At 36.7% G+C, this 17,042-nt stretch overlaps 1 protein-coding gene across 1 annotated transcript in view; it reads right to left on the bottom strand.

Moving 5' to 3' along the window:
• The window catches only part of CEP162 (centrosomal protein 162), a 116,335-nt gene that overhangs the window by 17,302 nt on the left and 81,991 nt on the right, over window positions 1-17,042 (bottom strand). The window contains 2 exon segments of the mRNA XM_031667292.1: window positions 11,248-11,346; window positions 14,104-14,245. Coding sequence (XP_031523152.1) covers window positions 11,248-11,346; window positions 14,104-14,245 — 241 coding nt within the window.

Genomic DNA, 17,042 nt, shown 5'->3' on the forward strand with positions numbered 1-17,042 from the left:
GGCGTAAAAGAGTATCAAGTCTAGTCTAAAAAGGAAAAAAATAAAAGTCAGATTAGACTTAAGACCGAAGTTAATATCCACACCTGCTATGGATTCCTTCTCACCTACCTATAGTTTCCTTTACTCCCAACTGCCTGACGTTGATCTACCAGAAGATCTTCCGATCTCTGGGTCCCTGACTAAAAAATCCGGTCTCATCCTCTGAACAAATTCTTTTAATCTTAAAACTCCTCCAACTTCCCCAGGAAATCTTTTAAATGCCCAGCTGCCTACTAACTTGCCTTCCTCTGAAAGATTTACAGAAAGTACTCCACTGACACACAGGGCCGGGGTGTATAGGTTACTTGTGTAAATACTGCCAACCAGGAAGTAAACAGAACACTGTCTCAGGGAACTGGCAGCCAGGCTGGCTTTGCTGTACCTACATTCCACCTACTTTCCAGGGCTCTATAATCAACTCCATCAGCTCCAGGCCTTCCTATAGTTTGGGTCCCCACTACAAAAATATTCCTTAAGACTGTCCTGTGCTCCAGGAAAAGAAAAACTAAAAAAAAAAAAAAAATACCCGGATCTTTCATAATAGACAAATATGTCCTAAAACTCCTTCTTGGAGAAAAACTTCCGTCCTTTCTCAGTCCCTCAGAGATGTAAATCTTACCATGTCTTTGAAATTTAAACATTCAAGGAGTTAACTAAAACAACCCCCACATACATTTGAGACTAAAGAGAAAAAGGTGGCCCAGGGGGAAAAGAGTTTGTTTTTTTAAACACACTGCTATAAAAACTCCTTTACCCCAAATTTAGTCCATACCCTCCATAAGATTACCTACAAAGGGCAAATGAAAAATTTTAAGTCTTCCTCAGAAATACTAGTAAAAAGTTTGGCCATCTAAACAGGTAACCTTAATTTATTCTGTCTGCCAAATATACAATTTGCATTCAACTATTCTTTTATAAACTAGTGAGTTTTTGGGGCACACCCAAGAGGGCCAAATAGGAACAGCTCCAGCCTCCAGCTCCCAGTGTGAGTGACACAGAAGACAGGTGATTTCTGCATTTTCAACTGAGGTACTGGGTTCATCTCATTGGGGAGTGCTGGACAATCAGTGCTGGTCAGCTGGTGCAGCCCGACCAGCAAGAGCTGATGCAGGGCGAGGCGTCTCCTCACCTGGGAAGCCCAAGGGGGAAGGGAATCCCTTTTCCTAGCCAAGGGAAACCGAGACACACAACACCTGGAAAATTGGGTAACTCCCACCCTAATACTGCCCTTTACCAAGGGTCTTAGTAAATGGCACACCAGGAGACTATATCTCACACCTGGCCAGGAGGGTCCCATGCCCACAGAGCCTCCCTCATTGCTAGCACAGTAGTCTGAGATCTAACTGCAAGGCAGCAGCAAGGCTGGGGGAGGGGCACCTGCCATTGCTGAGGCTTAAGTGGGTAAACAAACTCATAGGGAAGCTCAAACTGGGTGGAGCCCACCACAGATCAAGGAGGCTGGCCTGCCTCTGTAGACTCCACCTCTGGGGACAGGGCATAGCTAAACAAAAAGCAGCAGAAACCTCGGCAGAGGTAAATACCCCTGTCTGATAGCTTTGAAGAGAGCAGTGGATCTCCCAGCATGGAGGTTGAGATCTGAGAACGGACAGACTGCCAGCTCAAGTGGGTCCCTGACCCCTGAGTAGCCTAACTGGGAGACATCCTCCACTAGGTGCAGACCAACACCTCACACCTCATATGGTGGGGTACACCCCTGAGATGAAGCTTCCAGAGCGAGAATCAGACAGCAACACCCACTGTTCAGCAATACTCTACCTTCTGCAGCCTCCACTGCTGATACCCAGGCAAAGAGAGTCTGCAGTGGACCTCAAGCAAACTCCAACAGACCTACAACTGAGGGTACTGACTGTCAGAAGGAAAACTAACAAACAGAAAGGACACCCATACCCAAAACCCCATCAGTACGTCACCATCATCAAAGACAAAAGGCAGATAAAACCACAAAGATGGGGAAAAAGCAGTGCAGAAAAGCTGGAAATTCAAAAAATCAGAGCGCATCTCCCCCTCCAAAGGAACGCAGCTCATCACCAGCAACGGAACAAAGCTGGACGGAGAATGACTTTGACGAGAGAAGAAGGCTTCAGTCAATCAAACTTCTCAGAGCTAAAGGAGGAATTACGTAACCAGTGCAAAGAAACTAAAAACCTTGAAAAAAGAATGAATGAAGGGATAACTAGAATAATCAATGCAGAGAAGACCTTAAAATAACTGATAGAGATGAAAACCATAACACGAGAACTACGTGACAAATGCACAAGCTTTAGTAAAGACTCGATCAACTGGAAGAAAGAGTATCAGCGATTGAAGATTAAATGAATGAAATGAAGCGAGAAGATAAATGTGGAGAAAAAAGAGTAAAAAGAAATGAATAAAGCCTCCAAGAAGTATGGGATTATGTGAAAAGACCAAATCTACGTCTGATTGGTGTGCCTGAAACTGACGGGGAAAATGGAACCCAGTTGGAAAACACTCTGCAGGATATCGTCCAGGAGAACTTCCCCAACCTAGTAAGGCAGGCCAACATTCAAATTCAGGAAATACAGAGAATGCCACAAAGATACTCCTCGAGAAGAGCAACTCCAAGACACATAATTGTCAGATTCACCAAAGTTTAAGGCACACATAGGCTCAAAATAAAGGCATGGAGGAAGATATACCAAGCAAATGGAAAACAACAACAACAAAAAAGCAGGGGTTGCAATTCTAGTCTCTGATAAAACAGACTTTAAACCATCAAAGATCAAAAGAGACCAAGAAGGCCATTACATAATGGCAAAGGGATCAATTCAACAGGAAGAGTTAACTATCCTAAATATATATGCACCCAATACAGGAGCACCCAGATTCATAAAGCAAGTCCTTAGAGACTTACAAAGAGACTTAGACTCCCATACAATAATAATGGGAGACTTCAACACCCCACTGTCAACATTAGACAGATCAACAAGACAGAAAGTTAACAAGGATATCCAGGAATTGAACTCAACTCTGCACCAGGCGGACCTAATAGACATCTACAGAACTCTCCACCCCAAATCAACAGAATATACATTCTTCTCAGCACCACATCGCACTTATTCCAAAATTGACCACATAATTGGATGTAAAAAGCACTCCTCAGCAAATGTACAAGAACAGAAATTATAACAAACTGTCTCTCAGACCACAGTGAAGTCAAACTAGAACTCAGGACTAAGAAACTCAATCAAAACCGCTCAACTACATGGAAACTGAACAACCTGCTCCTGAATGACTACTGGGTACATAACAAAATGAAGGCAGAAATAAAGATGTTCTTTCAAACCAATGAGAACAAAGATACAACATACCAGAATCTCTGGGACACATTTAAAGCATTGCACAGAGGGAAATTTAGAGCACTAAATGCCCACAAGAGAAAGCAGCAAAGATCTAAAATTGACACCCTAACATCACAATTAAAAGAACTAGAGAAGCAAGAGCAAACACATTCAAAAGCTAGCAGAAGGCAAGAAATAACTAAGATCAGAGCAGAACTGAAGGAGATAGAGACATAAAAAACCCTCCAAAAAAATCAATGAATCCAGGAGTTGGTTTTTGAAAAGATCAACAAAATTGATAGACCGCTAGCAAGACTAATAAAGAAGAAAGAGAGAAGAATCAAATAGACACAATAAAAAATGATAAAGGGGATATCACCACCGACCCCACAGAAATACAAACTACCATCAGAGAATACTATAAACACCTCTATGCAAATAAACTAGAAAATCTAGAAGAAATGGATAATTTCCTGGACACTTACACTCTCCTAAGACTAAACCAGGAAGAAGCTGAATCCCTGAATAGACCAATAGCAGGCTCTGAAAATGAGGCAATAATTAATAGCCTACCAACCAAAAAAAGTCCAGGACCAGATGGATTCACAGCCGCATTCTACCAGAGGTACAAGGAAGAGCTGGTACCATTCCGTCTGAAACTATTCCAATCAACAGAAAAAGAGGGAATCCTCCCTAACTCATTTTAGGAGGCCAACATCATCCTGATACCAAAGCCTGGCAGAGACACAACAAAAAAAGAGAATTTTAGACCAATATCCCTGACGAACGCCGATGCAAAAATCCTCAATAAAATACTGGCAAACCGAATGCAGCAGCACATCAAAAAGCTTATCCACCATGATCAAGTGGGCTTCATCCCTGGGATGCAAGGCTGGTTCAACATACGCAAATCAATAAACGTAATCCAGCATATAAACAGAACCAAAGACAAAAACCATATGATTATCTCCATACATGCAGAAAAGGCTTTTGACAAAATTCAACAGCCCTTCATGCTAAAAAACTCTCAATAAATTCGGTATTGATGGAACATATCTCAAAGTAATAAGAGCTATTTATGACAAACCCACAGCCAATATCATACTGAATGGGCCAAAACTTGAAGCATTCCCTTTGAAAACTGGCACAAGACAGGTATGCCCTCTTTCACCACTCCTATTCAACATAGTGTTGGAAGTTCTGGCTAGGGCAATCAGACAAGAGAAAGAAATAAAGGGTATTCAGATAGGAAAAGAAGTCAAATTGTCCCTGTTTGCAGATGACATGATTGTATATTTAGAAAACTCCATCATCTCGGCCCCAAATCTCCTTAAGCTGATAAGCAACTTCAGCAAAGACTCAGGATAGAAAATCAATGTGCAAAAATCACAAGCATTCTTATACACCAGTAACAGACAGAGAGCCAAATCAGGAATGAACTTCCATTCACAATTGCTTCAAAGAGAATAAAATACCTAAGAATCCAACTTACAAGGGATGTAAACCACCTCTTCAAGGAGAACTACAAACCACTGCTCAGTGAAATAAAAGAAGACCAAACAAATGGAAGAACATACCATGCTCATGGATAGTAAGAATCAATACTGTGAAAATGGCCATACTGCCCAAGGTTATTTATAGATTCAATGCCATCTCCATCAAGCTACCAATGACTTTCTTCACAGAATTGGAAAAAACCGCTTTAAAGTTCACATGGAACCAAAAAAGACCCTGCATTGCCAAGACAATCCTAAGTCAAAAGAACAAAGCTGGAGGCATCACACTACCTGACTTCAAACTATACTACAAGGCTACAGTAACCAAAATAGCATGGTACTGGTACCAAAACAGAGATATAGACCAATGGAACAGAACGGAGCCCTCAGAAATAATACCACACATCTACAGCCATCTGATCTTTGACGAACCTGAGAAAAACAAGAAATGGGGGAAAGGATTCCCTATTTAATAAATGGTGCTGGGAAAATTGACTAGCCATAGTAGAAAGCTGAAACTGGATCCTTTCCTTATTCCTTATATGAAAATTAATTCAAGATGGATTAGAGACTTAAATGTTAGACCTAATATTATAAAAACGCTAGAAGAAAACCTAGGTAACATCATTCAGGACATAGGCATGGGCAAGGACTTCATGTCTAAAACACCAAAAGCAACGGCAACAAAAGCCAAAATTGACAAATGGGATCTAATTAAACTAAAGAGCTTCTGCACAGCAAAAGAAACTACCATCAGAGTGAACAGGCAACCTACAGAATGGGAGACAATTTTTGCAATGTACTCATCTGACAAAGGGCTAATATCCAGAACCTACAAAGAACTCAAACAAATTTACAAGAAAAAAAACAACCCTATCAAAAAGTGGATAAAGGATATGAACAGACATTTCTCAAAAGAAGATATTCATACAGCCAACAGACACATGAAAAAATGCTCATCATCACTTGCCATCAGAGAAATGCAAATCAAAACCACAATGAGATACCATGTCACACCAGTTAGAATGGCCATCATTAAAAAGTCAGGAAACAACAGGTGTTGGAGAAGATGTAGAGAAATAGGAACACTTTTATACTGTTGGTGGGACTTTAAACTAGTTCAACCATTGTGGAAAACAGTATGGCGATTCCTCAAGGATCTAGAAATACCATTTGATCCAGCCATCCCATTACTGGGTATATACCCAAAGGATTCTAAATCATGCTGCTATAAAGACACATGCACACGTATGTTTATTGCGGCACTATTCACAATAGCAAAGACTTGGAATCAACCCAAATGTCCATCAGTGACAGACTGGATTAAGAAAATGTGGCACATATACACCATGGAATACTATGCAGCCATAAAAAAGGATGAGTTTGTGTCCTTTGTAGGGACACGGATGCAGCTGGAAACCATCATTCTCAGCAAACTATCACAAGAACAGAAAACCAAATACCGCATGTTCTCACTCATAGGTGGGAATTGAACAATGACATGACTTGGACACAGGAAGGGGAGCATCACACACCGGGTCCTATAGTGGGGAGGGGGTAGCGGGGAGGGATAGCATTAGGAGATATACCTAATGTAAATGATGAGTTAATGGGTGCAGCACACCAACATGGCATATGTGTATATATATATGTAACAAACCTGCACGTTGTGCACATGTACCCTAGAACTTAAAGTATAATTAAAAAAAAAAAAGAAAGAAAAAAGACAACCCTTTTCCTAGGTGAATTCATCTATGTCCTAAGCACCTGCCATCGCGAGTGGAAGTGTGAAATATACTTTAGATTGCATCCTCTTGACTTAGTGCCCTTGCACTAGGTACACGATTAAGGCAGTTAAGTGATAACTGCAAAAGCAAATGGTCAGCAAGTGACAAGGAACTCATTATATGATACTCTGAGGGCTGTGTGGTTTGGGGAAGTGTGTATGCTACAGAAATTTATTAAATTTTATTCTATATAAAAAAAATTAGTGAGTTTTATATTATTGTGCCTGTCTCATGGCTAAAACTTTAAAATGAAATCTATATGATCTCTGCATTATATTTACATACATCTATGTGTGTGTGTGTATATATGTATACATATTTTTTTCTACCTCTGGATGGTACTGTCAACAGTAATTCATAAAAGAGCACTATTTAATTGGCTTAAAGAAAAAGAAGCACTTACATAAATTAAGAATTCCAAAAACTCTCAGAAATATAGAAACTAACCCAAATGCTTTTCAAGTTCATGTGTCTCAGGTAATTCTGGTATATGATTAGTTTAACATTATTGACTTAATAAAAATAGGCATGCCTTCAGAGTTGTCAACAGTAAGTATAATGCAGACATACAACCCTTATGCTACCTGGGTTTACTAGTCAAAAAAGTATCTCTGCTAGATATTTAAAATTAAAGACCTAGGAGTTCTTTCCCAAATCAAACATGCAAGTCGAAGTACAGTATCCATTATTCCATGTATATTAAGCACAGCAGGAAAAGAAAAACATGTATTTAACTTTGCTGCTTGCCTAACATGCATGTGTTGTAAAAATAGTTAACAGGAAAATAAGATGATGACTAGCTGTTTAATGGTTCATGAATTTTCATGAGCAATCCAAGCATAATTGTTAATAACAAGTACATTAAGTAAATATTAGTGGGATAAAATTTATAGTCTTCAATAATGATTGTTTTATGTTTGCAGAAAAAAATTAGTTACCCAAATCTTTTTGGTATAACTTATATCCTTGGGGTTTTGCTAAGTTAAATAATAAATATTCATTGAATATCTAGATCATTTCCAAATATACTGAAACACTAACTTATGTTTCATAGACTCATGTTGCTGAATGTAAGATTATCTACCTTGGCTTCTTAATTTTTACAGAGAAACAAATCACCTGTTCTTATTGTCACATTAAAAAAAAACTATAAAAATATGCTTCTAGAAATCATGAAATGATAATCTACAAAATGCTGGTATATGACAAGTCATAGCTGCTTTGTAGTTTTCATAAGAAATTAATGTTACTAAGGATTAAAAGTTCTAATATACATATATTTAACACTACTAAAGATTAGGGAAACAACTTTGTATGCAAAATATACAAGAAAAATAATACGTAGTTTTGGTAAGCAAAGTTATGAGGAATGAAGATGTGTTTTTGTTAAAGGAAAAAGGATAATTAAATCTGCACTAAAGTAGAATGACAGACTGTTTTAGAATGAAAAAGGAGAATGAAGAACAAAAAAATGAATGAATATAGAAAGCTTGGAGAGGGAGAGAGAAAGTTAGAATGCATGAATATCTTATGTGTCTGAGCAGAAGATAAACAGAATGTATTTATTATAAGGGTTTTAAAAATGAGCCTTAATGTCAGAAGTACAGTGGAGAAAACTAGAAACTGGTTTTCTCTTTTAAAACAACAAAGCTTTCTTGGAGCACTGGTCTGCTCTTGATAAGATTAAGATTTTCTTTAACTTTAAGTTAATTTACGTAGAAAGCGAAGATTTTGTGTTTCAGTAAAATAACTTCCTGTGTTTCCTATGGTCTCTATCAGTTCTTTGATTACTTAGGGAAACTGAGTCTTCTCACTATGTGATTTTCTGTATTTGCCTTTAGAATCTACTTTGGATAACTAAGTATTGTTTCATAATGACCTGTGATCCTATTTAACCAAATGTCTTAAACTTCTTGACATTTTTGACAACTTCCCCAAATCAAATTATATATTAAATTCTTTTGACCTCAAACTAGCTTTGGGATGTTCCAGAGGGCCCTGGAAAATCTCAAAAGAATCTGTTCTTTCTCCCAGATAAATTCAAAGGAATTAGGCTTATTTGACATGACAAATTGTATGGGAATCACTGACAAAGACAATGTTTAATCTTCTTTGAGTTATTTTTGTATGGATATATTATTAACAAATGTTCCAGAAGTTGTATACAATTCCTAAAAATCTGGTATGCCTTGGTATGATGTTATCAGTAATAATTCTAGTTAATATCTTAAAATGTATTGTCACAAAAATAACTAAATTTCCATATCAAGTGCATTATAATGAACTCTCATCAGATGTTTAACCATGGCAAGTTTAAAGTCTTGTCATCCACAGAGAGTTAATTGTTTTACTCTGTTACTTTCCTAAGAGCTTTTGTAAGCAACTATAAATACGAAGTGTTTTATCTTCAGAAAGATTCATGGAAAGGACTCTGACAAGTACAGGTTTCTGATAACTTCAAGATTATAACATTTGGCCGGGTACTAATTTTTCAGAATTCTAATGAAAAGAATGATTGGTTCATAGAAGTGCTAACCCAACATCAAGCAGAACAAGAATTAATTACATGGGACTAAATAAACTGATGAAGAATTCTTTTTAGGGACTTTGTTGAAAACACTGCTGATTCTTTAATATTCTGCAAGAGAAGTTTTTCTCTTAAGCTATCCATAGCTTACAGCAATTTGGTAAATTACACTTTTGTAAACAGAATTGAAATATTTATCTTTTTTCCCTCTCTCTCTCCAGAAACCATTAGTTGAGTATTCTTATTTTCATAGCTATGTAAGTATTTGCATAAGTTCAGTAAGAATCTGTTCTCTTTAACACAACTGGAAACATCAGTTACATTACCAAGGCTTTGACTGGAATATCATATTTCAGAATGTGCATCGAATCAGATATAATCAGACAGTTTCAAAAAATACATTGACTTTCTGACGCCAATAAAGTCCCTTGGAAAAAACTGGCTTGGTACCTTATATACACGGTTTCCTTACAGATGAGTAAGAAATGTCACTTCCTGGCAAGCCCAGGAGCCTCAGAATATTTGGGGGATCTCTAGAAAATAAAAGAATTTACCTGGATCTATTGGTATCGGAGGCAAAAATCTGAGGCAAGCCTTTGGCATGCATTACTAGCCTGGAGAAGCTAATGAAGGGCCAATCTGAGAATCCTTATGATAAGTTCCAGCAAAACGGACTTATAAAAGAGCCTATATGATTAATCACTATTCTTGCTGCACTTTTTATGCAAATAACCAAGCCAAGTTTAATGAGACTAGACTTATTTTTGCCAACAAATTGGTCTTATTGTGATTATCTCTGATAGAAATCAGGGTGACTGCAGAGAGAAAAATATTGTGCTTCATTAGAAAACTGTAACACACCCTTGTAGATATCAGATTCTAGCCTTGTTCTTTATCTCTGGGGTTTTATTATTTACATGTAATCTAGTCTAGATTTCTGTCAATAATTCTCCAAACTAGTATTTCGAATTTTTCTCCTACCCTCCTGGCTTGGAATCACTAAAATATTTAACTGCCCTTTTCCTAAAATCCTAATAAGCTGAAGCTGAATAACTTGATATAAACTGCAGAGAATCACCACAACAGCTCATATATGGACAATTTTCATGCCAATTGCTGCATGGGCCACACACTTTATAACTAGATACTCAAACTGTAAAAAATGCTTTGAGATCAACATCTAGAACTCTTGATTAGCTGCTCTTAGGATTCAGAAATTAGTATATAGACTACTCCTACTATTAACTTTTGTTTTTCTTTTGTTTCCACAGAAATGCCTCTTATTAAATCACCATATAGAGGCCTAACTTTGATGACAGCACACCTGCAATATCTCCTGAAATGAGACACAATTGCTTAATTGAACTGACCTGTTCTCAGCACTAAGACAATTATTTGATATGGGACGATGTACTTAAATTTGTTCAGTTGCACTTGTTCCAATCGATGTTTTTCTCTTCCTTTGCCAATCTCTGATCTCACAATCTCTAATCCAAATCTCTTCAAAGCTACCAACTCGGAGAGTCCTAAGCCACCATTTTGAATTACTTTGTGTTGCAGTTTCTCCCGCATCGTGTGCTGCACGTGTTAATAAACTTGTTTTTCTCTTATTAATCTGTCTTTTTTTATGGGGTCTGTCTCAACTAAAAACTCATGAGGGTTGAGGAAAAAATTATTTTTCCTCCTTGACAGTACTTAACACAGAAACAGCCTTCACTATTCAATTGTCTCCTGAAGAAAACAAACAGAACACCCAAACATCTCCCATCCCATTTTCCCCACTATCCACAAAATCTCAACAGCAAATAAAACGTAGACAACTTAATGACTTAATATCTGAACTTCATCTGGGGAAAGCAGATTTTACATAAGCATGCTACTAATATTTTCTTGACACGTGATACTTTCAGGTTATGTCTATTTGTACGTTTAGGTAAAAAATTTATAAATATGAGTATGATTGAAATGCCTAAGAAACTTATTTTAGCCCAATATTTTTGCTATTTCTTACCTCTTTTTGTAGAATTTCTTCGCGAACTTGAAACTTATTTTAGCCCAATATTTTTGCTATTTCTTACCTCTTTCTGTAGAATTTCTTCTCGAACTTGAGAAACTACAAGAGACTCTTGTTTACTCTGCAGCTCATTAACTTGACTTTGGAAATGTCTTATAAGTACCTAGGAAATTGTTAGAAGTGCTGAGTTAATAAAGCTCCTCCTTGAACACTATCTGAAAAATATAAGAAAGCCAACTCACAAAAGGAAACTTATATACTGTTGGTGGGAATGTACGTTAGTACAACTACTATGGAAAAAAATTATAGAGAGTTCTCAAAAAACTAAAACCAAAATTATTGTATTATCCAGCAATCCCACTACTGGGTATCTATCCAAAGGAAAAGAAATTTGTATATCAAAGGGACACCTGGCACTTGCATGTTTATTGCAGCACTATTCACAATAGTAAAGATATGGAATCAACCTAAGTTCCCATCAACAGACGAAAAGAAATGTGGCATATATACCCAATGGAATACAATTCAGCCTTAAATAAGAAGGAAATAATATCATATGTAGCAAAATGGACGGAACTGAAGGTCATTATGTTAAGTAGACTAGGCACAGAAAAATACTGCATGTTCTCACTCATATATAAGAGCTAAAAAACTTGATCTCATGAACACAGAGAATAGAACAATAGATACCAGAGATGGGAGTGGGGGGTTGGGAAGGATGAAGAGAGGTTGGTTATGGGTACAAACATACAGTTAGATAGATGAAATAAGTTCTAATGTTTAATAGCAGACCAGAGTGGCTATACTTAGCAACAATATTATGTGTACTTCAAGGTAACTAGAAGAGAAGGTTTGAAGTGATACCAAGACATAAAAATGAATGCTCAAGGTGACAGAAATCCCAGTTACCCTGAGTTGATTATTACACATTCTTTGCATGTAGCAAACATTCACATGTATCCCATAAATATCTAAATCATTATATATCAATAAAGGGGGAAAATAAACATGAACATTTTTCATGACTAGAAAAAGTCCTTTTAAAATAAAGCTCTAGAAAGTCTACACATTTGGAAAAAGGTAGACAACACTATCTTTATACTCTGTAGTTAAGTGTGATAGTTTTTATTTAAGAACTATTGATTAAATATAACACAAGCCTCATAATACCTGTGAAATAATGTCAGTCTCATATTTTTAGGTAAACTGAAATACATGTACAGATACTTTCATTAAGAAACTAAGAGAAATTGTGAAAAATTTATCTTATCTCTAATGCTATACTTTTAATGATCAGACTATGCTGACTTCTCTTTAACTCAATTTTACAATATTACCTTTATAACTCTGGGAAAATAACATTTATGGCACTACGGCATCATAATACTACCTTTCCTACCTCTCCCAGACTATTCCTTACTACAAAATCACTTGATAGAATGCTTACAGTTGCCTTCTGACACCCTATTCCTATGGAGGATAAGGCCAGAGAGGTTCTCTGTAAGGCTGTATGGATTGTTACTTTCGAAAGGCACTTTAAGTATTTTTCATTAATGTAGTCAAACAGTCCTTTTTTTTCTCAGGGATCTGAAGTTCAGTTACAGACTTCATTACATTTTGCCCCTAAATACTTCAAATGTCACTTTGGGAGGCCAAAGTGGGCAGATCACTTGAGGTCAGAAGTTTGAGACCACCCTGGCCAACATGGTGAAACCCCATCTCTACCAAAAATATAAAAATTAGCCAGGCATGGTGGTGCACACCTGTAATCCCAGCTACTTGGAAGGCTGAGGCAGGAGAATCGCTTGAACCTGGGAGGCAGAGGTTGCAGTGAGCTAAGACAGCCTGGGTGACACAAAGAGACTGTCTCAAACAAAACCTTCAAATGCTTCAACATACATCTCTTTAGAATAAGGGCATTTCTCACAAAACCGTAACATTTTATACCTATGAAAATTTATAGTAATTTCTTAGTATCAATAGCCAGTCCATATTCAAACTTCCCCAATTGAGGAATTTATTTTTAATTAAGATGGTATTAAATAATTACTTGGTGAGATAATTCTTTCTTGATGTTTTTCTCCCTGAGCTTCCTTCTTAAAATTGAAGCCTACAGACAAGATGAACACAATAAACATTCATATATTTTTCAACTTGATAACCCAAAAGGTGGCCGATTTGCCACCTTTTCATTTTCTTGGATATACCATTTGAAAGTAGATTGTAGATAAAAGTCCTCTTTTAACGCTATTTTTATAAGAGACAAACAGTACAGAAGACAGGCCACAGGGTAACGCTCATAGATATTCTAAGTAGATATACCTATTATTCAAAAAGAAACACACACTTATTTGAGGAAATGCTGATGAGTTGGCAGCATTCCCTTTAATAATTCTTAGAAGATTATGCTCCATCAGAGCAAGAGCTGTGTATCTCTCTGTTCATTATTTTATTCCAGTGCCTCATTGTCTATTGATCTGAATCATTTGTTCAATAAATAAAAGATCATGGGGCAGGAAGAATGTCTAAGGATAACTGTCAGCTGGGACTTAGAGACTCAGTTCAACATCCAAGTTCAAGTACTACGGTCCTAATCATGTTAGACATATACCTCACCACCTGTGACAACAAATTTAGAGAAAGACTTATTTGAGAAGTATAGGGACAAAACTGTAAAAAACATTTATATGGTATAGTTTTAAAGTAGAAAAATTAAATACATAGTATTATCTTCTTTAAAAAAATTAAATATATAATATTTTCTTCTTTAAAAAAGAAATCAGGCCAATAATAGTTTCCCATTTCTATCACCAAGATGAAAAAGTTAAAACATTTCCAAATAAAACAATGTTAACTTTAATCTCATTAAAGTCAAAACAAATTTATTCAAGTCAAAAGATAAAACAGATTTGTCATCTACCTCTTGAGTTGCTATTTTACGATTTAGTTCAGTTACTTTGGAAGAAGAATTTTCTACTGCATTTTGGCAAAGGAGTTTCTCTATTTCTCTCTGATGAGATGCTTTGAGGGATGCAATGTATGCTGCAGTATCTTCCTTGACCCTACAGAGCAAATGAAAGAAAACCACACATAAAAGCGGCTCTTCAACCTCTAATTCAGACTTAGCACAAAAACAGTGTAAGAAACCTGGAAATTAAGAAAAGGGAAAATGGGCACCAATATTAACTGTATTGTGTTAGGTGCTTTATACATTACTGCCTATGAGTTCTTAGGACCAATCCATGAGCTATTATTAACTGAATTTTATAAGGGCAAACTTGAGGAAATAGTGATATATCTCCACTTTATCCCCAACCTGAGGCTATACCTTCTGAGGGAATCTGGGGTTCCAAAATAACTGTCTGAATTTAAAGTAAAGCACTTGACATTTGATCTTTTAAGATAAACTCAGATTTCTTGCCCAGATGCTTCACTGGAAAATCACAGCTGTTCCCTTTAGAATCTTCAATGCCTTGTAGGCAGCATTAACCAATTTTCAATCCATGCATGAGACTCCAGGGCTAGTTGCATGTTGTGAGAATGAGACAATCTTTATGGTAATTCTCAGGACATATTATGCTTGAAATATGCAATTAAGTAATTTGGACTGTAAGTGTGAGAGACTATTCATTTGTCTCTGTGATAAAATTTATTCAGAGGCAGTTCAGTAAATGGTTAAAATTATAAATAAAGATTTGATACACTTTCTACAGATAAACATTTTCTCTCTTACTGGAAAGACTTTGAAAATAACAGGATTTAACTTAAAGCATGTATTTTAGTAAACTGCTATATTAATATGGTGCTTCCCAACTACAGAGAAATTTAACCATTGCTTATTTTACCATATGAATATTTCTCCATGGAAACAGTGTGATTAGGGTCCTAGGAAAAGAATAAAAACCTAAATTAAAGCACATATAACTGAATGATAGTAAAAAGTCGAAATATGGGGCTAGAAAAGTTTATTCTTCACTTCTCAGGTCCAGACTTATCTAAGAAACAGATTGACAATATTAACAAATTTTATATGATGTACAGGAAAATTCATAGGAAAACCTGAATTTTAAATTCTTTCCTGGAAAGAATGTGGTTCTTATTAAACAGTTTCATGCTACTATCATAATATTCAGGACTTAAGAAACAAGGTTTCCATTTGGTAGCAATATGACTGCCATATGGTAAGAACATGACTCACTCACTGCCATGGCTGCAGTCAATAAGCATTTGTTGGGTGTTTCCCATGCTCCTTCTGCTCCTACAGCACACTGCTGTGGGGATGCAAAGCAGCATAATCTTACAGCAGTTCTCAAGGAACTACAAGGCTGGGTATGATTAATCCTTTCTTGGTACATATTAGTAAGTTTTGTAGGAGTTAGGGGTAGGAGAAGGCAATTTCCTGGGAAGTTCCATGAAATGATATGTGAAGGTAGTACTTATAACAAGAATGAGCAAAAGGCATGAGGAAATGTGACAGATTAGGTAAGTACAGTAGTATTAGAATAGTGATGAGACTTGAGATACCAGGCAGAGAAATTTAGTCTTGATATTTAAGGAAGTTGGGAGTCACTGGAGAGCAGAATGACCCAGGTGTATGAGTATTTAAAGAATATTAATGATTTTTAAGCAAGATGACTGGGGAAGGTTAAAAAAAGAAGGAAGATTGGAGTGGGAAAATTGTATAATGGCAGCACTGGTTTATTAAAGTAAGGAAGAATGGAAAATGGGAAACATTTATACCCAAGGAATAACAGAGATAAAGGTGGCCTGGTAATTAAAATAAATATAGACAGGGAAGGGGAGCTTGGGAAGAGGAACTAATTTACAGCTAAAAAAAAGAAAACCTGAGGTATTGGTGATTCCAAGAGAAGCAATCCAATAAATAGTTCCAGGTTTCACATCTGAACTCAGCAAAGAGAACAAACTTTAAAAGTAAATCTAGAAGTCATGGTTCATAGAAACCATAAGAATGGGTAAGTTTAGCAATGGAGAAAGAACAGAGAATGAACAGAACACCAAGAGCTCAATGCTGGTAGAAAGCCAGATTTTTGGGGCTGGAGAAGGAAGAAGGGTCAGAATTCAGAAAAAGAAACAGAAAAGGAGTTTTGGTCAGAACTGCCAAGTCACGGAGGTTAAGGGAGGAAGGCATTTCAGGAGAAGTAGTGTGGTCAACACTGTTGAAGAAAATGAGGATGGAGAAAATGCCACTGGCCTGGGAAAGGTCATTATTGAGACCAGGTTTAAAAGGGGTGATGATGAAAGCCATATTTAAGAGGAAGTGAGATAGAAATAAAAGACTACTTGTGAAAAACGGGTACTGAAAGACGGGATTGGAATTTGATCAGGTGAAAAAAAGATCTGAGGATGTCAAAAGACTCAGAGGAAAGAGACAGTGGATAGCAAATGGAGATTGTGAGAAGGAAATGGATGAGTATAAAGTTCCTTAAGGCATGAATGGATGTGATCACAAGGTCAATTTGAAAAGTGATTTTTGAAAAGAGGACCTTTTCCTTTTAGACTGCCAACTAGCTTTAACAATAACTGTTTTCTGAAAGCAATCTGCCTATAGCAATAATGAACTATGACATTCCTTTGCTAGAAGAGCCCAGTGAGTCAGCTTATTAATATCATATGGGTACACGCCAAAAGGCAAGACTGGCGAGCCCAAGAACACAATTTGGGTTGACACAGAGGTTCAGGTACATCAGAATTTGGGCCACCAGCAGGTAGAAGACCCTATCCTGAAACAGATATATGCTCAGCAATGTAATATAATTTATTAATATTCACTTATGAATTCAGTTCTGGGTCAAACTAATTATCTGGAGGAAATATATCTTATAATTTTTCAATTTTTAT

Source organism: Papio anubis, chromosome 6, assembly GCF_008728515.1.
Source record: "Papio anubis isolate 15944 chromosome 6, Panubis1.0, whole genome shotgun sequence".
In the NCBI taxonomy this organism is placed as follows: Eukaryota; Metazoa; Chordata; class Mammalia; order Primates; family Cercopithecidae; genus Papio; species Papio anubis.